This window comes from Gracilinanus agilis, chromosome 1 (genome assembly GCF_016433145.1).
Source record: "Gracilinanus agilis isolate LMUSP501 chromosome 1, AgileGrace, whole genome shotgun sequence".
Classification (NCBI taxonomy): domain Eukaryota; kingdom Metazoa; phylum Chordata; class Mammalia; order Didelphimorphia; family Didelphidae; genus Gracilinanus; species Gracilinanus agilis.
Window position 1 is genome coordinate 529,445,949 of NC_058130.1, and position 24,203 is coordinate 529,470,151.

Here is a 24,203-nt window from a genome sequence, read left to right on the forward strand (position 1 = left end):
ATATTGAGTTATGCCAAAATCTCGGATGACTCATCGTGGGGATGTGCAAGTTGTGCTATTTCTTTTTCTTCCCTCCCCTCTCCTCCCCTCCCTTCTCCTCTCCTCTCCTCTCCTCTCCTCTCATTTTTATTATTATTATTCATATTTATAAGCTTATTCTCATGGTTTTTGAACTGTTTCCACATTACAAGATTTTAGTGGTTTTATTCTTTTTTTCTTTCATTTCCTTCAGATTCATTTTCTGACTCCATTTCTTTTTTTTTATTTTCATGGTGGATTTATCCCCAGGGCTGAACCTCAAAAGTTGTATCAGCCTTTTCCCACTTTGAGGCATTTGCTTTTATCTGGCCTTTGTCTCTTCCCAAGGTGACTTTTGGGGGAATAGTACTGGCCTTAATAGGATGTTAGTCCCCTGTCTTTAAGCTCAAGGAAGCCTTCTGGTCCTAGCTTCACTCACTATGTTCTTTGTCTGTCTGATCTGAACCAATGTCTCTTACTTTTTTTTTAGGTTTTGAAGTTGAGGAGATATTCTTTTATAATTAGCTTCAAATGATCTCCCAGTTGAGAAGGCAAGAAAAATGAAACTCATTACAAATATTTATAATTATGCAAAACAAATTCTCACATTAGTCATATATATAGAAAAGAAAATACATTTTATTCTTCACTCAGAGTCTGTAAGCTCTCTATCTGAAAGTGGATGGCATATTCATCATAATTCCATTGGAATTGTGGTTGGTCATGCAAAAAACATTTATTGAGTATCTATTGGGTACAGATTCTGTATGGTTCTACTGGGAAATAAAACATGTGAACAACTGTAACAAATAATATACATATAGGATATGTAAGGAATTAGATTTAGGGTTTGACTAAATATGTGAGAATTCTAAAATAATATGGTGGACACTGATTTAAAATATTATAGCTCAAGTCAAATGACTTTTAATGGCTTTTATTTTCAAAGAGGTGGAAAGAGTGAAAGTAGAAAAATGCAAAAAGAGGGTAGAGAAGATGTCTAGCTTGTCACACTAAATATTGCTCCAGTGCTCAGCTCAACTTGGTAGGGCATGTTAACCCTCGACCAGAGGACCCAATGTTCCACCCACATGGCCTCCTCCAAGAGGGGAAGGTCTCTCTGGAACTAATCTCTCCAGAAGTCAGGAAAGGAAGGCCAGCTACTCACTCACTGAAACAGTTCAAGAGCCAAGGTCCCGAGTTGAAGCTGAGGTCCAAGTCCAAAGTCACCTCCAAGAGGCAGGTCACCAGCCTAAGCTCCAAGCTCAAGATTCAAGAAGTTCAGGACTTTTTATAGTCTCTCTTCACAGGAGCCAATCACAGCTTCCAAATTTCCTAGCACTGCTCTGGGTGACAGTGTCTGTGGGATCTACTTCTCATCCTCTGAAGGTGTCAACTCTTATCAAAGGATTCACAAGTTTCTGATTGATTGGGTTTAAAGGGTGGAGCTCTCCAAGTAAGGGACTTGTGAATTCTCTTACTTGATAACAAAGTGTTAAATAGAGATTAAATAGTCTCTTAGATTGATTAACTCAAAATAGACAAAGAGAATAAAGAATTCCCTTTCATAGATAAATGGGAGATAATCAGTAGAGGGAAAGCATTAGCATTAATGGGGACTAGGAAAAATTTGTAGAAGGTGAGGTTTTAGCTGCTATTTGGAGGAAATTAGGATATGATAATGAGGAGAAAATTCCAGGGATTGGAGCTAGCCAGTGAAAATTCCTGAAGGCAGAGGATTAAGTGTCTTGTTTGAGCAATAAGAAGGCCAGTGTCTTTGAGTCAAGGGTTACATGAAGAGAGGTAGGTTTGGTAGTATGACTTATAAATATGATTTTCTTCCTTAGAAAATGTCTGGGGGGAGTGGGAAGCAGCTAAGTAAATTGAGAACCAGACTAAGAGTCTCTTCCTGACCGTATGACCCTGGACAAGTCACTTAATCCCATTGCCTCTCTTACTGCTCTTCTTTCTACCTTGGAACCAATACACAGTATTTATTCTAAGATGGAACATAGAGTTTTAAAAAATAATAATAATAAAAAACAGCCTGTTGCTATTTAACCTTTATACGTTGAGAACTGACTCTTAGTCTTATAAATTTAAATTAGTTCCTTGTGTTTCTTGGAAATTATATCTTGATCAGAGAAGCTTACTATATAAATTTTTCCTTTTACTTGCTTTCCTCTCTAAATTACATTGAATTGGTTTTGTTTGTAGTAAAACTTTAAAATTTTTATGTAATCCAAATGGTCTGTTTTGATTATCTCTATCCCTTATTTGGTCATGTGTTCCCTTTCCATAGAGTGATCTGAAAGATAATTTCTTCCTTATTCCTAATCTGTTTATAATATCTCACTCTTCATTGTAAACCTTGTATCCTTTTGGTCCTTTTCTTGACATGTGGTGTGAAATGTTGGTCTATATCTTGTTTCTGTCCAATTGCATTCAAAATTTTTTAGCAGTTTTGTTTGAAGAGTACATTCTTAACCCAAGTAGTTGGGTTCTTTGGGTTTTTAAAGTACTATTCTACTATTTGTGTTTTCTTCAGAGTTGTACTTTTTGTTCCACTGATCATTCTATTTTTTATACCAAACCTTTCTGACAAACACTGCTTTATAGCTTGATATCTGATACTACCTGCTTCTCTTCCTTTCCACTATTTTTTCATTATTTTACTTGAATTTCTTGGAAGTTTTTATCCTCCAGATGAATTAACTTATTTTTATTAATTTTCTAGCTCTGTAAAGTAATTCTTTGATATTTTGATTCACATGGTACTGAATAAGTAAATTAACTTAGGTAGTAGTTGTATTTTTATTATATTGACTAGACCTACCCATGAGCAATTAATTTTTAAAAATTAGTTAAGGTCTATTTTTGTTTCTATAAAGAGTTTTGTTTATTGATATGATTTCTTTGTATGTGACCTGGTAATCCCCCAAATATTTTATATATCCTGTAGCTAGTTTAAATGAAATTTCTCTTTCTGCTGGATTATATTGGTTATTTATATCCTGCAACTTTCTTAAAGTTATTGTTACCTTATTTATCTATTTTTTAGTTCATTCTTTAGGGTTCTTTAAAAATCATATCATTTGTAAAAAGTGGCAATTTTTTTCCTCATTGCTTGTACTTATTCCTTAACTTTTTTTTTCTTGTCTTATTACGTTAGCTAACATTTTAGCACTTTGTCAGATAGTAGGTTGAATGTTCTTGCTTTATCCCTGTTTTTATTGGAAAGGCCTCTAGTTTATCCCTAGTATATATAATGATGGCTCTTGGTTTTAGATGTGTGCTATTTATCCTATTAAGAAAAGAGTTAAATAGAGCATGCTGGACTTGGAGTCTAGAAGACTTGAGTTTAAGTCCTGCCTCAGACTTTAGTTAGCTATGTCACCTTGGGCAAATTAGTTAACTTCTATCAGACCTAGTGCCCTCATCTATAAAATGCAGATGATGATTACTTCCTACCTCAGAGGGTTGTCAAAAGAATCAAATGAAATCATATATGTAAAGTGCTTTGCAAACCTTAAAGCACTACATGCTTTAAAAGTTAACTCCTCACTTTTATTCTTAATTGATTTTATTCCTGTGTTGTCTAGTGTTTTTTTTTAAACAGGAATAAATGTTGTTTTAATATATTATTTTTTTCTTATTATTAACATGGTCTATTATTATATTGATAGTGCTCCTAATAAATCTACCTCAAGTTTTCTATTTTTAAACAGTATCATATCATTTTTTGTAATACCTACTTTGTAGTATACTTTGAGATTTGATACTATTGGTGTGTACCCAATTTTCCCCTCCCCCCTTTAAAAATTATTGATTTCATTTTTAATTTTTTTGTTAATACTATACAATAATATCCCAGAATTCATGAGAGGTGATCCTTAGTGCCCAGAGTAGACCACTAGCATCTAAGCAACCTCTCAGTTTTCCTACTTTTCCTATTGGTTCCCAATCTGCTGTCCAATTTGTAGCTCCACAGAAATGTTCTCCCTCATTTTCATTTTGAGCCTTGCTGGTAAACTTGTTGATAATTTCATAAAATGGAAACAAATATTCATCCTCATGTTCAGCTTAGTTCCATGGCTTGGTGAGTCACCGATTTTGTAGTGATGGAAACAAACCTAAAATATGAATAGAAGTAAATAATAGCCAGTGTAGTAATTTATAAAAGATCATCTGTAGATCATTTGTGGTTTATGAAGAGCCTTCTAGGTAGGATAAAGATTAGCTTCTTTTAAAAAACTTTTATTGCTATCACCTACATTCTCAGTTTATCTCATCTTCTTTCCCCCTCATAGAGAGCCATCCCTTATAGCAAAGAAGAATAAAGAAACAGTTCAGCAAAACTAACTAATAGGTCAGCATTGAAAAAGTCCAACATAATCTGAAGTGTTCCACATGCAGTCTCCTCCTTGCAAAGAAGGGAGGGAGGTGCTTTTGCATATCTCTTCTTTGGGGTCGAATTTGGTCAGTATAATTTCACAACATTCAGTTTCAATTATTGTTCTTTTTATTTACAATGTTGTAGTCTTTGTTTATACTGGGTAGGTTGTTATTCACTTAAATTTTAATTAGCTCCTCTAAGTCTTCTATGATGATCTGTTTTCATTTTATTATTATTTTTTACAGCACAATAATCCATTAAATTCATGTGCCACAACTTGTTTAGCAATTCCCCAGGTGACAGGTATATATATTTTTTTGTTTTCAGTTTTTTGATGCTACAAAAAATACTGTTATAAATATTTTGGTGTAGAAGAGGCCTTTCTTTTTGTCAGTGACTTCCCTATGGTATATGTCTGACAGTGGAATCTGAATCAAAATGTCTGAACTTTTGAGTCACTTTATTTGAATAATTCCATTTTGCTTTCCTGTATAAGTCAAGCCAATTTACAGTTCTATTAAGAATGCATTAGTGTGGCCTTGCATAGTCTCTCCAATGTAGAGTACTTCCATCTTTTGCCATTATGCTAATTTGCTGTATATAAAGTAAATCGTCAAGAGTTGTTTTGATTTGCGTTTCTCTTGTATTAATAATTTGGAGGTTTTTTTCATATGGTTGTTAATCGTTTCTAATTTTTCTTTTGAGAACTATTTTTCTAATCCTTTGATCATTTACCTCTTCAAGAATGGCTTTTTATCCCCTTAATTTTGTTCTTCCAGATGAATTTTATTATTTTACATACTTGTATAACTAATCCCTTGGTAATTTTATATAGCTCTAGACCTGTAATTTAATTTAGGTAATATCATCCCAAATCAGTCATGAAGCATTAATTTTTTTTAGTTTTTCATCTTCCTTTATTTTTTAAACAGTATTATTGTTTGCTGCTTTCATTATTCTAAGATCTTTTAAAATTGTTTTCCTTCTTACTGTTGTCATCATTTAAGTTATTCTCTTAGTTTTGCTCATTTCACTCTGTATCAGTTCATACAGATCTTTTCATATTTCTCTGGAACTGATAGTTATCATTTCTTATGGCTTAATATTCTATTATAGTCATATTCCATAGTTTGTTCAACCATTCTCTAATTAGTAAGCACCTGTTTTCCCCCTTTTTAAACCTATTCTAAATCCCTTATCATGATTGCCAGTCCCATCAGCTTTACATGTTCTTTCCACTCTTCTCTGGTTTCACTTTACTGCCTTTACAGCCCTAACCACAAGTTGAGCGATTTGCTTTCTTTGGTGCTTTAGTCTTGTACTTGCCCCCTTTTCCCATTTTTTCTCTACTTTATCAAACTCTCAGTTCTGGTTTATCTCAATTATGCTTCTTCTTCATTTCTACTCATGTCCTGGAGAAAGTAACACAGTTGTACTGACATTGACATTGGTTATAAAATTTCCCCTGTGTGGTCCTCAGTCCTGCACAGAACTTCTTTTATTCCCTCCTGATTGACCATTATGTTCTTCATAGCAGTACTATAAACGTTTTTTTTCTCTCAAGTGGAATTAAGTAAGTTAGGATTTTTAAAAACATTTACTTTCTGCTAAACACTGAAGATATGAAGAAAGGCAAAGAGAACTCTTGCCCCTAAGAAGCTCTTATTCTAATGAGGGAGATAACATATAAATAATGAGCTACAGAAAAGATATATCCAAGGTAGATAAGAAGTAATCTCAGAGTGGAAGGCTAGGAGCTAGCAACCTAGAACAACCTTCAGAAGATGAGATTTGAGCTAAGACTTTAAAAGAATAGTAAGAAGTAATAATTATAAGGATGAACATTCCTTGTGTTTGGTGGGGAGATAAAACAGTGGGCACAGGGTCAGGAAGAGCTGAGTTCAAATCCTGCCTCAGTTAGTTATTGTGTGTTTCTGGGTCCATGTCCTTATATGTAAAATGAGGATGATGATAATAACACCTGTCTCATAGAGTTGTCACATGGTCACAGCAAGCACTATATAAATGTTAGCTTTATTAGTCAAAGTAGAGGACCCCCAATAAGGCATATGGAATATTTTGTTTGAGGAATAGCAAGTAGACCAATATTGCTTATTATAATGTAAAAGGAGAGGAGTAAAGTGTAAGACTGGAAATGTAGGAAGGAACAGGGTTATAAAAAGCTTTAAATGTCAAAACAAGGACTTGATATTTGATTCTGGAGACAACAGAAAACCACTGGAACTTCTTGAGTGACAGTCACTCGGTATATATATCCAAATAATTTTTACACAAGTTTACCAAAATTTTAGCAAAATCATCTTGGTAAATAAATGGAGAACAAATTGGAGTGAGGAAAGACAATGTGGAAAGAAGGTTTTTTTTAATAGTCTGGATCAGGGGTCGGCAACATATGGATCTCAAGCCATATGTGGCTCTTTTGAGGGCCAGATATGGCTCTTTCTGCAGGAGCCATAAATTCAATTTTTTTCCAGGCACTGTTACAGGAGCGCACACTGTGAGCACTGTACGGCTCTCATGAAAAAATTGCATTTTAAAAAATGTGGTGTTTATGGCTCTCACAGCCCAAAAGGTTGCTGACCCCTGGTCTGGATGATAAGTTGTAAAGATCTGGAATGATGGCTATGGATTTGAAGAGAAAGGAGGGGGAAATATTGTGAAGAATGAAACAAGAAGATTTAGAAACTGATTTGGATATGTAGAAATTGATAAGAGTGTGGGGAACTGAGGATGACACTGAGGTTGGGAGCCTGGTAGTACCCTCTACAATGAGAGGAAATTGAAGGGAAGAAAGGGTTGGGGGATAAAGAGAGATTATTAGTTTGGTTTTGGACATTTCAGGCTTGAAGTGATTACAGAACATTTGGATATCAAGATATCCAAAAGGTAGTTGTGATATAGGACTGGGGCTTGGAAGAAAAAGTAGGAATGAATGTACAGATCTGGAAATCACTTGTATAGAAATAATAATTGAACCTGTGGATGTCGCTGAATTAAGTGAGATAATATAGAGAGAAAAGAAAAGGCCTAGGACAGAGCCTTGGGGGGCTGTCTTGGGGGAAAGGTAAGACGCTTAGAGCTGTGTCAGAAGCTAGGTGGTAGAATGTTTAAGAAGAAAATGAAAAGAGAGGAAATGGAGGTACCAGATGGCTTTCTTCAGGAGTTTAGCTATGAAGGACAGGAGAAATATAAGATGATTGCTATCAAGGATGATAGGATCACTGAGGATTTTTAGAGGGATAAGATAGTCATGGGCAAGTTTATAGGCAGCAGGTAAGGTGCTAGTAGAAAAGGAGAGGCTAAATGCAACAAAGTAGGGATGATACTAGAGATATTCTGCTGGGGAATGAAAGTAGAGGGATTAGCCTGGCAAAAAAGGCCACCTTTTCATGTGAATCTGGGATAAGAGAGAAAGATGTCTTGTAAACTGAGGATGTGAGGAGAGTAAGAAGAACTAAGAGAGAGTGGCTTCAGTATTTTTAGTAATGTATGAGGTAAGCATCTCAACTGACCATCTACAATATATCCTCTCCCATTACTTTCAGGAGAAAACTGCCTCCTATGTTTCTTAGAAAGGAAGCAGTCTTGGAGAGCTCTTCTTCTCTCCTCCATGCCTCTTAGGTCTTCATCTTTTCCTTTTCTCTTACCTCTGATAATGATATTGTCATTGTTCTTTGTTAAAACACTCTTTATGCACCCTTGATCATGTACTCTATGTAATTTTTTTTAAAAACCCTAACCTTCTGTCTTAGAATCAATACTAAGTATTAGTTTCTTTCCAAGACAGAAGAACAGTAAGGATTTATGCAACTGGGATTAAGTGACTTGCCCATTGTCACACAGCTGGGAAGTAACTGAAGTCAGATATGAACCCAGATCCTCCCATCTCTGGGCCTGGGTCTCTATCTATTGATATTCCTGTTACATATCCACTGATATATCTATGCCTCAATCTTGTACTCTTACTTTGATTTCCAATTTCCCCTCTGGAAGGTTGCCTCCTAATTTATTCCATCTCTTTTTCTCATTTTCAACCTGTCCTTATCTACTAACTTCATCCCTATCACATGTAAACATGCTTCAAAAACTTTCTCTTGATCCTGTCATCCATTGAACTCTGTTTTCTTACATTTATTCTTCCTTTCATAGCCAAAATCATAGAAAAGGTCTATGATATCTTTATCTGTTACTCACTCTTAAGCCCCTGCAATACCTGCCTTTCACTCACTCAAAATTGATCCACCATTACAGCATGGAAGCATATGGAGAAAGCCTCAAACTCTAGTCAGACTTCATGTATATGTTGTTGTGGAGATGGGAAAAGAATTATTAGATAGAAACTAAAACTGTTATAAAAGTTGCATTAAGCAGAATAAAACAATTTATTTAGAATTTGAAACTGCTAATTCCTTCACATCAGAAGAGCCTTGACATTTTGTCCTGTACTATTAACACTACAAAGTATCTTTGAGATAACAATTCTTTCTTGGTCTGTAGCAATTCAGGCATTGTTATTTAACTAGAAATAGATATCTTGGTTAATCCTGAAAGTGCTTTAAAGTTGCTTCATCTAGTCTGTTTCTCAAAAGTTCTTGGGACTGCATGGTCTAAGAAATACTCCTTGTAGCTGCATGAAAATAAAATGTGACTAGCAAATTTGGTCCTAAACGTAACATGAGCCTTTGTTTCTTCAACAGATGTGTTCTTTTAACAACTAAATAAAGTGGTCTTTTTTTTCTGTCTTCATTTTCTTTAATCTTTAAGCAGCTTTTGCCATTTTGGACCATTTCTTCCTACTGAGTAATTTTTCTTCACTTGGCTTTCATGAAATTTTTCTTATTTTATTCCCTTTCCATTTGTTTGACTTCGTCTACTTTGTTAGATCATTTCTATTTCTCACCTAGGCTCTAGTTAGCCATCTTTAATTGTCCTTTCTATCCTGGGAAAAGGGATAAGGGAAGAGAATAAGAAATAATTTATATGGTACCTATTATGTGCCAGACATTGTTTTAAGTGCTTTACAAATATCATCTTATTTGATAATAACAGTGGCTCTCTTTTTTTCTCATTTGATGATTTCATCACCTCCCATTGGCACAGTTAACATCACCAACAAATCTCCGTCCCACCTAATTTTTCTCATGAACTCACCAGTCTCACATTACCAATTGCTGAATGCTGAATATCTCTATTGGGTTTCCTTTTAGCATCTAAAACCCAATATGACTAAAATAGAATTCATTATATTTTCTAAAAACCCACCTCTAAAGTCAGAGACCTAGTTTTCCAGCTCTATTTATCACTTCTAATTGCTTTCCTGCTAATATTCTTTTCCCTCTCCAAGCTAGTTGTCACATTGATATTCTTTTTTTTCTTTTCTTTTTTTCTTTTAAACCCTTAACTTCTGTGTATTGACTTATAGGTGGAAAAGTGGTAAGGGTAGGCAATGGGGGTCAAGTGACTTGCCCAGGGTCACACAGCTGGGAAGTGTCAGAGGCCGGATTTGAACCTAGGACCTCCTGTCTCTAGCCTGGCTCTCAATCCACTGAGCTACCCAGCTGCCCCCCACATTGATATTCTTAAAGAATAGCGCTCACCATATCACTTTACTTATTTTTCCTTAGAAGTAGTATCCCATTGCTTCTGATATAAAATACAAAATCCTTAGCCTGGCATTTAAAGTCTTCTTTTCTAGTCTCATTTCATGTTACTCCCCTTTCAGCATTCTATATTCAAGTCAAACTGACCTACTACCTGTTCCACATAGGAGGCTCAAAGGTTCAATAAATAGAGTACAGAGCCTGGAATCAGAAAGTTCAGACCCAGCCTCATATTCTCTAGCTCTGTTACTCTGAGCAAGTCACTTAATTCCTTTCTGCCTCAGTTTTTCCTCACCTCTAAAATGGGGGTAATAATAGCACTTATTTGGGGGTTGTTAGAAAGTACTTAGCACTATTCTCTTCCCATTCCCACAGTACATGCCATTCTATCTCTCACCTCTCTGCCTCTGCATAGGCTGTTTCCCACATTTTCTCCATCTCACCTATACCTCTTAGAATCCCTACTTTCCTTTAAGGAACAGCTCCAGTGCTACTTCCTAAACATGGCTTTTTCTGATCCTCCCAGGCAGAAATGCTCAGTAAAAAAACTTGGGCTGGATATATTTTATCTAAGACTCATATGTATTAGAGCTGATAATTTAATCCAGTAAACCTAAATAAGTACTAGGAGGAAACCAAAAGAGAGCAACATTATGAAAACCCAGAATATAAGAGTGTGTCGCAAGAGAAGGCTGTTAATAGTGTCAGATGCTGCAGAGAGATCTAGAAGGAGGAAGACTGAGAAAAAACAAATGGATTAGGAGATCACTGGTAACCTGTAAGAGAAGAGTTTCAGTTGAGTGATAAGATAGAAAGTCATATTGTAAGAAGCTGAAAAGTAAGTGGAAGAGAAGTAGGGGCAGTGAATATAAACAGTTTTTCTTGGAATTTAGCTGTGAGAGGGAGGTGAAAGAGGACTGTAGCTTGAGGTGATGAAAAGATCAAGTTAAATATAATTTTTAAAGATAGTATGACCTGGTGGGCATGTATATAGGCAGCAGGGAAAGAGTCAGTAGATGTGGGGGGAAACTGAATTTAGAGAGAGGAAGTCATGATTACTGGGTCAATCTACCAAAGCGGGGCAGGCTTAAGTATACAAGTGTTGGTCTTGACAAGAAGAGCTACTTATTCATTAACCAGTGTTTCAGTACTTTTGTTCAGAACCAAAAACTGCAATGTAATATCCTGATTCTTAATGATCACATCTCTCCCCTCACTCCCCTCCCCCCTTTTTTTTTTGACAGAGCGAAGCAGGTGTTAAGGAATTTCATATAGTACAAGTTTCAAGTAATAGCAAGCATTGGAAGTTACAGAAATCTGTCAATCTCTCTGAAAACAAAGGTTTGTAATTTTCTCCTTTATGGTATATTCTTTTGTATGTATATATAAAGATATATATATATTTTTCAGAACCATAAGAATTGATCATTTAATAAAGGATTAAATCATAATTTTATGGGAAGTATCTGAAGGCAAATGTCTCTGTCCCCATACCTTTGTTTTGCTCTTCCTTAATTTTAACATTTTTTTCTGTTTCCCTCATTTCTCTAAGTTCTAACTTTTCTTTATACGTATTGCCTTTTCATTCCCTTCCTGAATCCTTCTGTTGCCCTCATTGGAGTTTTGACATTGATTTTGACTGTGTGTGGAGCTGAGGGAAATAGGATATAACCTTTCCTCTAAGCCTGAGGCCCCTGAGCTGGGAAGTTTAGAAAGGGAAAAGTTTTGTGTTTCAGACTGCTTTGCTGTAATGGAAGGTCTTTTCCCAAGGACTATAGGGCAGACCAGCCACCACCAAGTGGTATAACATAAGCTAGCCCTTGTGTTCTCACTGTTGGCAATGGATTCAGGAAGCCTCAAACAAAATTATAGTAAGGCCTTTTATCAGCAGGGGGATATATTCCAAGACCTACCTCACATATATGAAAACAAGAGCTATGAGCCAAATATACTGAACCAGTATATATGTGCTTTCTTTCTTCCCTCCTATTCCTCAGTTCATCACTTCTCAGCCTCTCATCCCCTCACAAAAGTACCCTAAAAGGTGAGAGCAAAAGTTGGGGTAGGGGTCACAGGGGAGCTACTGCCACAGGTTGATGGTACAGGCAACTGAATCAGGAAAAAAGAAACAACTCATATCCCACCATCCAGAACTGTGACCATGGGTGGGAGGATGTGCCTAATGTGTATAGAGATAAGTGAAATACAAGTAATGTGATTATGGTAAAGGAGAGGTCAGGCAAAGTGCCCTAGGAAAAATTAAGGGAGAGAATATTTTAGCCATAAAAATGGAGTGTTCATAAAAATCAGGAAGTGCTTCACATTAAAGATAGAATTTGAACTGAGCTTTGAAGAAAGAGAATTTTGACATGTAGAGATGGGAGTAAAATATAATCCAAGAATAAGGAAGAGTTATAGGAATTGTACAGATGTATAGATTTGTGAGTATAGCTACTTGGACCTCAATATAGAATTTGTGAAATGAGTCAATAAGAAATGAGCCTCTTTGGCCATGATGGCGAAAACATGCCAAAGGTGACACACAGAGACCTCTCTGTGGGCTGGTGCAGGCCCCTGGCTTTGTTAGCTGGGAACCTAGTCCCCGCCCCCAAATGCAGCAGGTAGGGCATTCTAGCCTATCTCCCGGTGGAACTTGGCCCTGTCTTGGCCAGCTGGAAGCCTAGCCCCACCTCTGAAGGGGAGAGGAAGGGGGCTAAGGGGGAAGGGAGCAGCGTGGGGCTGCACTGTCCTGTTCAGCGGAGCGTAGCCAGCCCAGGGTCTCTTAGTAGCCTGGCCCTGCCCCCTGAACACAATGTAGCACTGGAGCCTCCCCATGGAGCTCAGCCCTGACTTGGCCAGCCTGCAACCTGTTCTGCCCCCAGTGCAGGGGTGGGTGGGTCACTGCATGCAGAGGGTAGGGTATGGCACACAATGTGGGGCAGGGCACAGGTTCACAATTTTGGGTGGGGGCAGCATAGCATGGGGTCCCTAAAAAGGTTCGCTCTATAGTTAGTTGCAGCCATACAGTAGAGAGCTGTAAGTGCTACAGGCAATAAGAAATCACTAGAGTTTCAGGAAGTGGAGAATGACAGGAAAAATTTTGGGGATCATTTTGGCAGCTGTATGAAAGATAATAGATTAATGAAAATGAATGTGGTCAGGGGACCAGTTAGGAGACTGTAACAATAGTCTAAGTCAACAGTGATGAGAGCAGTATGAATCAAGAGAATGCAACAGGGGCAAGAAAGAGGTAGAAATGATAGCACTTAGCTACTATTTGGTTTGAGGGAAAGAAGTAGAGAAGTAAAAAAATGTCGAAGATGGTAGGTTTGGGGACAGTTGAGTGGCCTAGAGTTACAGTATCAGGCCTAGAGTTGGGAGGACCTGGGTTCAAAGTTGGCTTCAGATACTTCCTAGCTGTGTGATCTTGGGCAAGCCACTTAACCCTGTTTGCCTAGTCCTTGCTGCTCTTCTGTTTTTAGAATTCATAGTAGGGCAGAAATTTAGAATAAAAAAAAAGATTTTTTTGTTAACTCCCAAGTACATTTTTTTCCCCTTGGCTTTTTGAAATTTGATATTTCTGATTCTCTTCCATCCTCCCGAACTTTTTCTTCTTTCTTTTTTCATTAATTCCTTATTCTTTCTGACACTTAAGATGACCTCAACAGCTTCAATGCTTTGGCCATGGTCCTAGTGGACGTGGACTCTTTGCCCCAAGGTTTCATGGACTCACCTAGCCAATTCTCTCATTCTAAATTGAGATCTAAAAACAATTAAGTTCAAAGAGAGTAAATTGGTACATTTTGTGGATCACATTCTTTTAGCATCCCCAAATGCAAAGGTGTGTCTTAGAGACAGCAAGATTCTTTTGATTGAATTATACAAGAGAGGGCATAAAATCTCCCAAGGCAAAATTACAGTGGGTTTTGCCTCATGTGCAATATCATGGATTTGTGTTGTCAGAGGCTTCCAGAAGTATCACACAAAAGAGAATAGCTGACATACAGAAACTGAGTGCACCTAAAACCAAGAAGCAGCTCAGAGCTATTCTTGGAACTACTGGTTTCTGTAGACAGTAGATTACTGGATATAGTGAGATCACTAAGTGTTTGACAGATCTGACCAGGAATACAGAACCAGAACCTCTGAAACTGAAGCCTGAACATTGTGTAGCCTTAAGTAAACTTAAAGAAGCCATTTTATCTGCCCCTGCATTAGGAATCCCGGACTATGAGAAACCTTTTTAGCTATTTGTCAGAGGCAAAAGGTATAGACTCTAGGACATAGTTATCGTCCAATTGGATACTATAGTTGTCAACTTGATCCAATAGCTGCGGGTACAGTACCCTGTCTAAGGGGGGTAACAGCAGCAGCTGTGTTAGTCCAGAATTCAGCTGATCTAGTTTTGGGATGTCCTTATATGGTCTACTGTTTACATCAAATAGATGCATTAATGAGGAAATTTAGTACTCAAGTGTATTCCAGCCAATGAAAATCTAAGTATGAAATTATTCTCTTAGGTAGTAAGAACATCCAGTTGAAGAGATATAGTAATCTAGCTACTCTTCTTCCTGATTTGCCAAAGAAAGGTGAACCATTGCATGAATGTGTTGAAGTAGTAGATCTTGTGGATATGCCTACGATGGATTTAAAAGACATTCCCATTGAAAATCCAGACTTGGTATTATTCACAGATGACTCTTCATATTTATGTAATGGAATCAGGTGTACTGGAACTGCAGCTGTCGCAGAATTTGAGACACTGTGGTATGGTTCATTACCTAGTAATCTTAGTGCACAGGGTACAGAAATAGTGGCATTGAAACAAGCCTGTCTTCTAGCTGAAGGTAAAAGTGCAAATATATACACAGACTCTTGATATGTGCCATACAACAGGAAAGATCTGGAAACAACAAGGTTTTATTACTGCATTGGGAAAACCAATAGCACATTCAGGAATAATAACTGAGTTGTTAGAAGCAATCCAAAAGCCTAAAAAGTTGGCAATAATCCATTGCATACTTGTGGTAGAGATTCAGTCTCTAAAGATAATCACAGAGCTGATACCTACAAAGCATGCTGCCCAGAAAGTTCCAGTTTATGTAATGAATTTAACATCTATTGACTCTGATGATCTAGAAGAAACCTATATAGATTCATAACACCCCTCAGTCCCTCACCTCCACCTCCAATAATCTCCGCTTTAATTTCATTCTCATGGCTTCACCTAATTAGTTGTATCTATGCAAGAGACTCTAAATTTCTCTCTAATCTTAAGCTCTCTTCTGAATTCCACACCTGCATTTCCAACTCACTATAGGCTGTCACTGCCTAGGTGTTTTTCCAGAACCATAAACTCAAAAACATAAAACTGAATTTATTTTTTATCCAAATCTTATTTCTTCTTTTTACCTCACTAGCTCTTTTATTCACCTGCTGTCTCATGCTGAAGGCTTTGATTTTTTTCCCTTCAATTTCTTCTTCATTTCTCAAAGCCCCTCAGTTATCAAGATATCAATTCCATCTCCATATTTCTTGCATCCATCCCCTTCACTTTCACTGCTACTATCCTAGTAAAGGTATTCATTATACTTACCTAAGCTATTGAAATCATGTTCTTATAGTTATATTTACTTTAACTCTCTTACCCCTTCAGTTTAAGCTTTCCATTATGCAATATGAAACATTCATTCTTATGACCAGATCTTCCTGTATTACTCCTCTGCTTAAAAATCTTCATTGGTACCATATTACTTACTGAAGAATTCAGATTCTTTTGCCTGACATTCAAACCTGTCCATAGTCTAGTGTGCCCCTCTTTATTTACTTCATGCTATTCCCTTCCACAGACTGTGTCCAACCAAAATGTATTAACTATTTTTTGTCTTGCTGAGTACGTCCTATGTTTCCCTGTCTCTCTGCCTTTGTTTACACTAATCACAATTTTGGAATATCTTTAATTTCTACCCATATTTCCTTTATTAACCCCACCAAGCAATAGTGATGACCCTTCTCCCATTTCAATTTTACATAAAATTTTGGTTTGCTTATCTGTCTCCTAATAGACTTACCAGTACTTGAGGTCAGTGTGGGGTAGTGTCTTAATTTTGACTGTTCTTCAGCACCTTGCTCATAGTTCTGTGTATGCAATGAGTAGTTAATGATTGCTTGTTGAATTGGATAAGATCACTTAGAGAAGAATATCCTCTACATTCTCACACTATCTCTGTAAATTACCTTTATTGCTTAATATGAAAAGTAGATTCTGTCACCCTTTCATCTCAAAGCTTATTGTTCTCATAAAAGGGTCACGTTCCTGCCATTCTTCTTCTCTAGGTCCCTCAACTATAACTATAGACAGTTCAAAAGTTTGGTTTTTAAACTTATAACTCTTTAATATTAAATTCCTTCACAAAATGGCTTTTTTTCTGACCTGGCAGATGTTTTAAAAACTAAGCATTAAAAAAATAACTAATGTTCCAATTTGACCAAAAACAAATAAATGCTAAAATAAACTTTTTGCCAAACAGAAATTGTTGTATTTCTCTTTAGTAAAGATGATAAATATAATTTGAAAAAAAAATTTCCCTTGTTTTCCTAGATTCGAAACTTGCTAGTAGAGAGAGGGGAAAGTTATGCTTTAAGGCAGTGAGATGTAAAAATTTTGAAGGTAAGTTCATTTTACTTAGTAACACATTTTTCAAATGAGGCTTTATATTCATGGCCCTGAGATGATATTTGTCTTCCCCTATTCTTTAGCTGCTGCACAGTCATCAGAAAAATATACATTTGCAGACATCATCTTTGGCAATGAACAGGTATGTAAATTAGCAACGTAGAGTTTTTTTTGCTTAAAAATAGTCTTTGTCAAATATACCTTTGTTGTTCCAGTAGCCTAGGAAGAGCTTTTTGGTGCATTGCTTTCTTTGCTCTTTGGAGTTCAAACATCCTATTACCATTTGATTTTTCAGAAATTTCCCTTCCTTATAAACTTCCTATACCTTCCTCTCTCCCACAAACCCTTACCTATGAACAATTGTGAATAGAGGGATAACAAAAAAATAATGTCTTGTCTACCTAGTGTGAATCAGTTTAGGTGAATTAATGGTGAAATGCTTCTAATCTGGAGGACCAAAAAAGATGATGACTGAAAAACTGACCTGAAGCTTCCTCTTGAGAAGAATTGGGATCATAATTATATTCCCTTTTATGATGTGATGATAGCTGAACAAGACACCAGGAATACTTGCCTTACTTTCCTTTTACAGAGTGTTCCAAAAATTCTAGTGCAGCTTAAATCTTTAGTAGCTTAAAATTTTACTGTATTTCTTGTCACATCCAGTATGTAAAACAAGAGGAGTAGATAAGAGTACTAATGGGGTCACTAGAGATTAACAACATATACTTCTCCACTTTCCAGTAATCTTTTTAAAAAAGCAAACTATGCAAAATATAGATGAGGTTTCTATCAACTTTGGAGTTATTGGAGATATTTAATGGAAATTATTAAAGAAAAACTTTTTAAAATTCATGTGCCTAGGTATTAAAACAGCAATACTTTGTATATGCTGGCATTATTAGAAACCATATAATTTTAAATCATTGTGACTTACCAGGAAATAAGAGTAGTCAAAAGAGAAAATAACTTATTGTTAAAACTCAAGCCTATAACATTAGTTCATTTTTTTTAATATGTAAGATATTAAAATTGCTTACAAAATTGTTTTAAATAGTAAAATGACTTTAGAAATTTTAATTTATGAAATTTATGCAGTGCTGTAATTAAATAAAACAGTTTACTAATTTGTTGTTTTTTAAACCCTTGTCTTCTGGCTTATAGTCAATACTAAGTATCAGTTCTCAGGTAGAAGAGTGACAAAAGGCTAGGAAATTGGGGTTAAGTGACTTGCCCAGGGTCACATAGCTGGAAAGTATCTGAGGACAGATTTGAACCCAAGACCTTCCATCTCCTGGCCTGGCTAGCACACTAATTTGTTATACTATCCCACTAGTTTGTTATTAGAAGTCATTTATTGACTATTTATATTCCTATAATTGTGAGAAGAATTTAATACTACATATTGCTTAGAATTGCATTATGATCTAAAAAAAAAGTCTGTGGAATTAGCAAAACAAAAAAAGGACAATGTTAACATATACAGATAAAATTAAGTACACCCTCTAGTAGAAAACAATCTTCCTCTTAAATGGCTTGGAATGAGAAGTACGAGAATTAGTTTGATAGTAGAGCACAGAAAAAGAGAATAGATCATTTGAGCTACTGTAAATGCTGGATTTTACCTATTTAAATACATGCTAGAGTATAGGTGATCTCTTTAATGTCATTCTTTGGTCTTTTTTCTGATATCTCACTATGTTGATCCTGTTTCTCGTCTCCTTGATTGCTGGCTATTTCTAGAAATCCTCACAAAATTAAGCTATTTCATTCACTAGAAGTTTACCACTAAAAAAATTACTAGAGACCATTTAATTACCGAATAAAAATTCTCTTTTCTAGTACTTGTCCTTCTTGACTTCTCTTCAACATTTCACATTTGCCTACCCTTTCCTACTGGAATTTTTTTTTCTTGCCTTAAAAGATACAGTTTATTGAGCTTTTCCTCCTACCTCACTAATCTGTTACCTTTGATAGATACTAATCTCGTCCTCACCCTTTAAGGTGCATGGTGCCCAACATTCTGACCTTGACCATATTCCTTCTTTTGATAACTTCCTTTCTTGGTGAGTTGGCATTGCCTTGGCCTCTACTGATGACTCCCAAATTTGTATCTCTAGCCCTGGCTTTTTCTGAACTCTAAATCTACATCTCCAATTACTTATAGGACATAACCTCCATTAGAATGTACTACTTTAATACATTAAAAATGGAACTTATTATCATTCTCTATAAATATATTTCCACTTTGACAATGGTCCTATCATTCTCCTCCCATAGTACTTCACTTCAGAGAAGAGGAAATTGTGCTTCATCATTTCTCTTTTTACTAGGGGTCAGTTGTTTCTCAGGACCCCTAGTTCGCATGTGTCTATAATTTTAATCCATTTACTCAAAAATATAAATGCTAGGCATTGGGTTGCAAGTACTAAGATGAAACTCAAAATTCCCAAGAAGCTTAGATTCTAATGTGGGAGAAAAGTATACATACAGTATAAATATAAAACAAATAAATAAGAATATATAATTAAATACAAGGTAATTTGCAAGGAAAAACACTAGCTGTGTTGGGATGATCAGGAAAAAACTTCAGAAAATAATGTTTGGATTATGTCTTAAAAGACAAAAGAAACTATGGAAGGATAGAATCCTTTCCATGTATCTGGAATAGCCTGTTCAAAGGCCTGAAAATAGGGTATCATGTAGAAAAAAATTTATCATATATGACATTTAAGAGACTTTTGGTAAGAGACTTTGTAGAATAGTTTTATTTGAGTGATGAGATTGGAAGCTGTTTTGTACAGAATTAAGCTCTTAGGGAGAGAAGGAAAGAGGACATACTAGGTATAGACACACCTTTTTCTAGGGGCTTGCCAGGGAAGGGGAAGATAATAGAGTGATAACTTGAGAATGATTAGATCTAGTGAAGAGTTTTTTTTTTTTTAAATAATTGGATGGACATGGACATTATTGAAGGCAGCAAGGAAGGAACCAGTAGATTAAGAGAAAATGGAAAGAGATTTAAAGGGGGATGATTGAGATTGCAATCTGTTAAAGAAGAGGCATCATCAAAGACACATGTAGATTGGTTGGCAAGGAGAAAGACACTTCATTATCAGAAATTAGGGAAAAGAAGGAGACCTTCAGAGATGTCTAGATGTTTAAATGAAGGTAAAGGGGAATGAGGGAGCTCATGTTGAAAGATCTTAAGTCTTCTCAATAAAATAAGAGTAAGCTTCTCAACTTAACAGACAGAGTGGAGATATGAGAAGCTTGGGGGAAGGAAAAAGGGGTTTAGAATATTTCCTTTGGGAGTAAAGAGATTATCTTAATGAAATTAATATCCACTTGAAATTAGATTATAAGAATTTGTAGTTATCCACTCACAGTGTTTATATGACTTTCACCAGTTACACTCAGTGCATTAGGACAAAGGGGCAATTAATTTGAAAGTACTTGGCATTGTAAATGGGCAATTGGTTAGCTAGAGGGTCAAGATTAGAAAGAGAGGAAAATGAAGTTGAGAGCAAGGTTGAGAGCCTGAGAAAGAACTGAGGGGTAAGTGGATTGGAGGTCCCAGTGAAAGTTAAAGAACATATTTAGGAAGAATTAGGTATAGGGGAGAAAGTAAAATTAGTGTTTTGAGAAAGGTTAAAGTGTTACAAGCCTCTAGGCAAATTGATAAGATGAAGAGTATTAACTGTAAAAATGGAAAGTCAAGTTAAAGTTGGAGTATGGTATTAGAGAATAGACATTGTATTGTATATGAAGTGAATTGTATTTTTTTTTTAAACCCTTACCTTCTGTATTGGAGTCAATACTGTGTATTGGCTCCAAGGCAGAAGAGTGGTAAATGGGTAGGCAATGGGGGTTAAGTGACTTGCCCAGGGTCACACGGCTTGGATGTGTCTGAGGCCAGATTTGAACCTAGGACCTCCCCTCTCTAGCTAGGTCTGACTCTCTATCCACTGAGCCACCCAGCTGATAGGCATTTTGATGATTAATAATAAAAATCAGTTTGCAACCTGCTAGGTTATGTGTCAATAGAATATCTATATTCTATTAGCCTGTATTGATTTGCAAAGATTTCAGAGCAGAAGATGGATTTAGGAGTTTCCCATATAAGATGGCTAATTAGAAAACTAAATGAATGAATAAACTCACAGAAAACAAAAATTCTTAACCTTTTTTTTCTGTGTGTGTGTATAATAGACCCTTTTGACAATCTGGTTTAATATTTAATATTCTCATAATAATGTTTTTAAATACATAATAGAAAATATTAAGAAATTTTAAGCAATTATCAAAATATTAAAAAGAAAGAAAACAAGTTCACAGGCCCCTCAGGTTAAAAGTCCCTGTTATAGGAATTGCCAGAGATAAATATTCCATGGCTTTAGGCAAGTGTAAGGAGTTAGAGGTTCAGTGAAACAGAACATACCAAATTAGACCTTGTATATTTTAGTATACCAGAGTTCAGAATATGTCATTTTTAGTGTATGGTCTTTTTTTTTTTTTTTTTTTTTTTACTTTTTTGATAAAAAGAATAAAAACAGAATTATATTATAAACTCATGTAGATCAAAAATCAAAAATTGGAATTTTAAGGATTGTAAAACATTATCCAGATTTTTTTAAATGTAGAATAAGAGAAGAGCAACAGAACCTTTTAAAATGTAGTTATTACTTATGAGTTAATTCATTAATGTCAAAAATAAATGATCTCTGTGTCCCCTTCCAGCTGTAGATCTATGATTATGTAAAAAAGATAAAATAAGTGAAAATGCCTGTGTTCAGTTTGTATACTATTCCATTAGTGTTTGTTTGATGACATAATTATAATTGAATATTATTTCCTCACATATCATATCAAGCAACACAAAGCTATTTCACACATTGTTCTTTTTGTTATCTAAAAATACATACTTATTTATCCTCCTTGGATGTATGAAAAGAGACTAAGGTAGATGAGTGGAGTTGGAGGGAAGAGGGGAAATTTTAGGATTCAAAGTAATTGGTTTCAAATATATATGGAAGAATTTTCTGTTGCTAGTCTCTTAAGCCTAGCCAGTTATATAGAGAGCTAACATGTAGGGCCATCAATAAGACTTCCAGCCTCAGAATTGCCTACCAGCATTCAAATTGGCCATCACATTGTTTTCAAGAAGCTATTTGTAAATGTTTTTCTTATGAAAATATAAATTCCAAGAAATGTACATTTTTATTTCATTTAGATTTTAATAACATTTAATAACATTTAAAAATTGTATTACTTCTTAAAAACAGATAATAAGTTCAGCAAGTCCATGTGCTGACTTCTTTTTTCGAAGTTTATCATCAGAACTGAAAAAAACACATGCCCATTCATCCATGTGTCATTCTCTGGCAACCGAAAAACAGTCCTCTGATGATGCAGTGAGGTTAATTCAAAAATGCAGTGAGGTGGATTTGAATATTGTTGTATTATGGAAGGTATGTATCATTACTTTTCTTGAATAAGTATGTCTTAAAAAAATAAAATATGCTTATTTTTGTTGTATTGGATATCTGAACTAACTGACAAATACTGGCTTTTCTATACTTTTATGTTCTAAAGTGTTCAGTTTTCATTTTTTTTTTTTTTTTTTTTTTGCTATAATGCCCCTCCGTATGACCAGTATGCTTCCCCCCCACCCCCCAATACCAGTAACCTATGTTGCTTCTTTTAATTGTGGGTGTTTTATTTTCCCCTTTCTGAATATTTGGAGGTGAACAGATAAGGCAAAGAGACATTTTACCATAGCAATTCACCCTATGAGTTGACTAGGTGAATGAAGAATAAAGATCTTGCTTTCAGCAAGTAAGGAGGTCAAGAAGAATTCTCTTTCATTGACTTACACACAGGTTGTTCTGCCATAAACAAGTATATAGATATATCCCTTCTACATCATCTCCAAAATCTGGAAAATCCATGTAAACATTTTTTTTAATTTTTTTTTTTTAAATTTTAAACTCTTAACTTCTGTGTATTAACTTATAGGTGGAAGAGTGGTAAGGGTAGGCAATGGGGGTCAAGTGACTTGCCCAGGGTCACACAGCTGGGAAGTGTCTGAGGCCGGATTTGAACCTAGGCCTGGCTCTCAATCCACTGAGCTACCCAGCTGCCCCCTCCATGTAAAATTTTATTGGCCCTTTCTTTGTACCAGAGAAGGTCTGCATTTTTTCTTTTTCTTTTATGGGATATTTTCAGTACCTTATATGCATTTATGTGTTACTAAATTTTTTTTTTTAAGATTTAAATATTTTATTTTTTTAGAAAAATTTTCCATGGTTACATGATTCATGTTTTTGCTTTCCCCTTCACCCCCTCTTAACCTCCCCTCCCCCATATCCAACACACATTTCCACTGGTTTTAATATGTGTCATTAATCAAGACTTATTTACATATTATTGATAATTGCATTGGTGGGGTCATTTTGAGTCTACATCCCCAATCATGTCCGCATCAACCAAAGTGTTCAAGCAGTTGTTTTTCTTCTGTGTTTCCACTTCTGTAGTTCTTCCTCTGAATGTGCAGAACATTCTTTTCCATAAATCCCTCAGAATTGTCCTGGGTCATTGCATTGCTGCTAGTACAGGAGTCGATTACATTTAATTTAACCCTAGTGTATCAGGGTCTGTATATAATGTTCTCCTGGTTCTACTCCTTTCACTCTATCAATTCCTGGAGGTCTTTCCAGTTCACATGGAATTCCTCCAGTTTATTATTCCTTTGAGCACAATAGTATTCCATCACCAGCATATACCACAATTTGTTCAGCCATTCCCCAATTGAAGGACATACCCTCCTTTTCCAGTTTTTTGCCACCACAAAAAGGACGGCTATAAATATTTTTGTACAGGTCTTTTTATCTATGATCTCTTTGGGGTACAAACCCAGCAATGGTATGGCTAGCTCGAAGGGCAGGCAGACTTTTAGAGCTCTTTGAGCATAATTCCAAATTGCCATCCAGAATGGTTGGATCAATTCACAACTCCACCAGCAATGCATTAATGTCCTGATTTTGCCACATCCCCTCCAACATTCACTACTCTCCCCTGCTATCATTTTAGCCAATCTGCTAGGTGTGAGGTGATACCTCAGAGTTGTTTGGATTTGCATTTCTCTAATTATTAGAGATTTAGAGCACTCTCTCATGTGCTTATTGATACTTTTGATTTCTTTATCTGAAAATTGCCTATTCATGTCCCCTGCCCATTTATCAATTGAGGAATGGCTTGATATTTTATACAATTGATTTAGCTCCTTGTATATTTGAGTAATTAGACCTTTGTGAGAGTTTTTTGTGATAAAGATTTTTTCCCAGTTGTTTGTTTCCCTTCTAATTTGGTTGCATTGTTTTTGTTTGTACAAAACCTTTTTTTTTTCATTTTTTTTCCCAAACATTTATTAATATTCATTTTTAACATGGTTACATGATTCATGCTCCTCCTTTCCCCTTCACCCCCCCGC

The 24,203-nt window shown here is 35.8% G+C and overlaps 1 protein-coding gene across 1 annotated transcript in view; it reads left to right on the top strand.

Annotated features, from left to right (window-relative positions):
• Nucleotides 1-24,203, top strand: part of TRAPPC8 (trafficking protein particle complex subunit 8) — a 150,703-nt gene that overhangs the window by 106,296 nt on the left and 20,204 nt on the right. The window contains exons 22-25 of the mRNA XM_044666435.1: nt 11,280-11,376; nt 16,637-16,705; nt 16,795-16,853; nt 21,997-22,182. Of these exons, the coding sequence (XP_044522370.1) occupies nt 11,280-11,376; nt 16,637-16,705; nt 16,795-16,853; nt 21,997-22,182 (411 nt within the window). The remainder of the gene's footprint in view (nt 1-11,279; nt 11,377-16,636; nt 16,706-16,794; nt 16,854-21,996; nt 22,183-24,203) is intronic.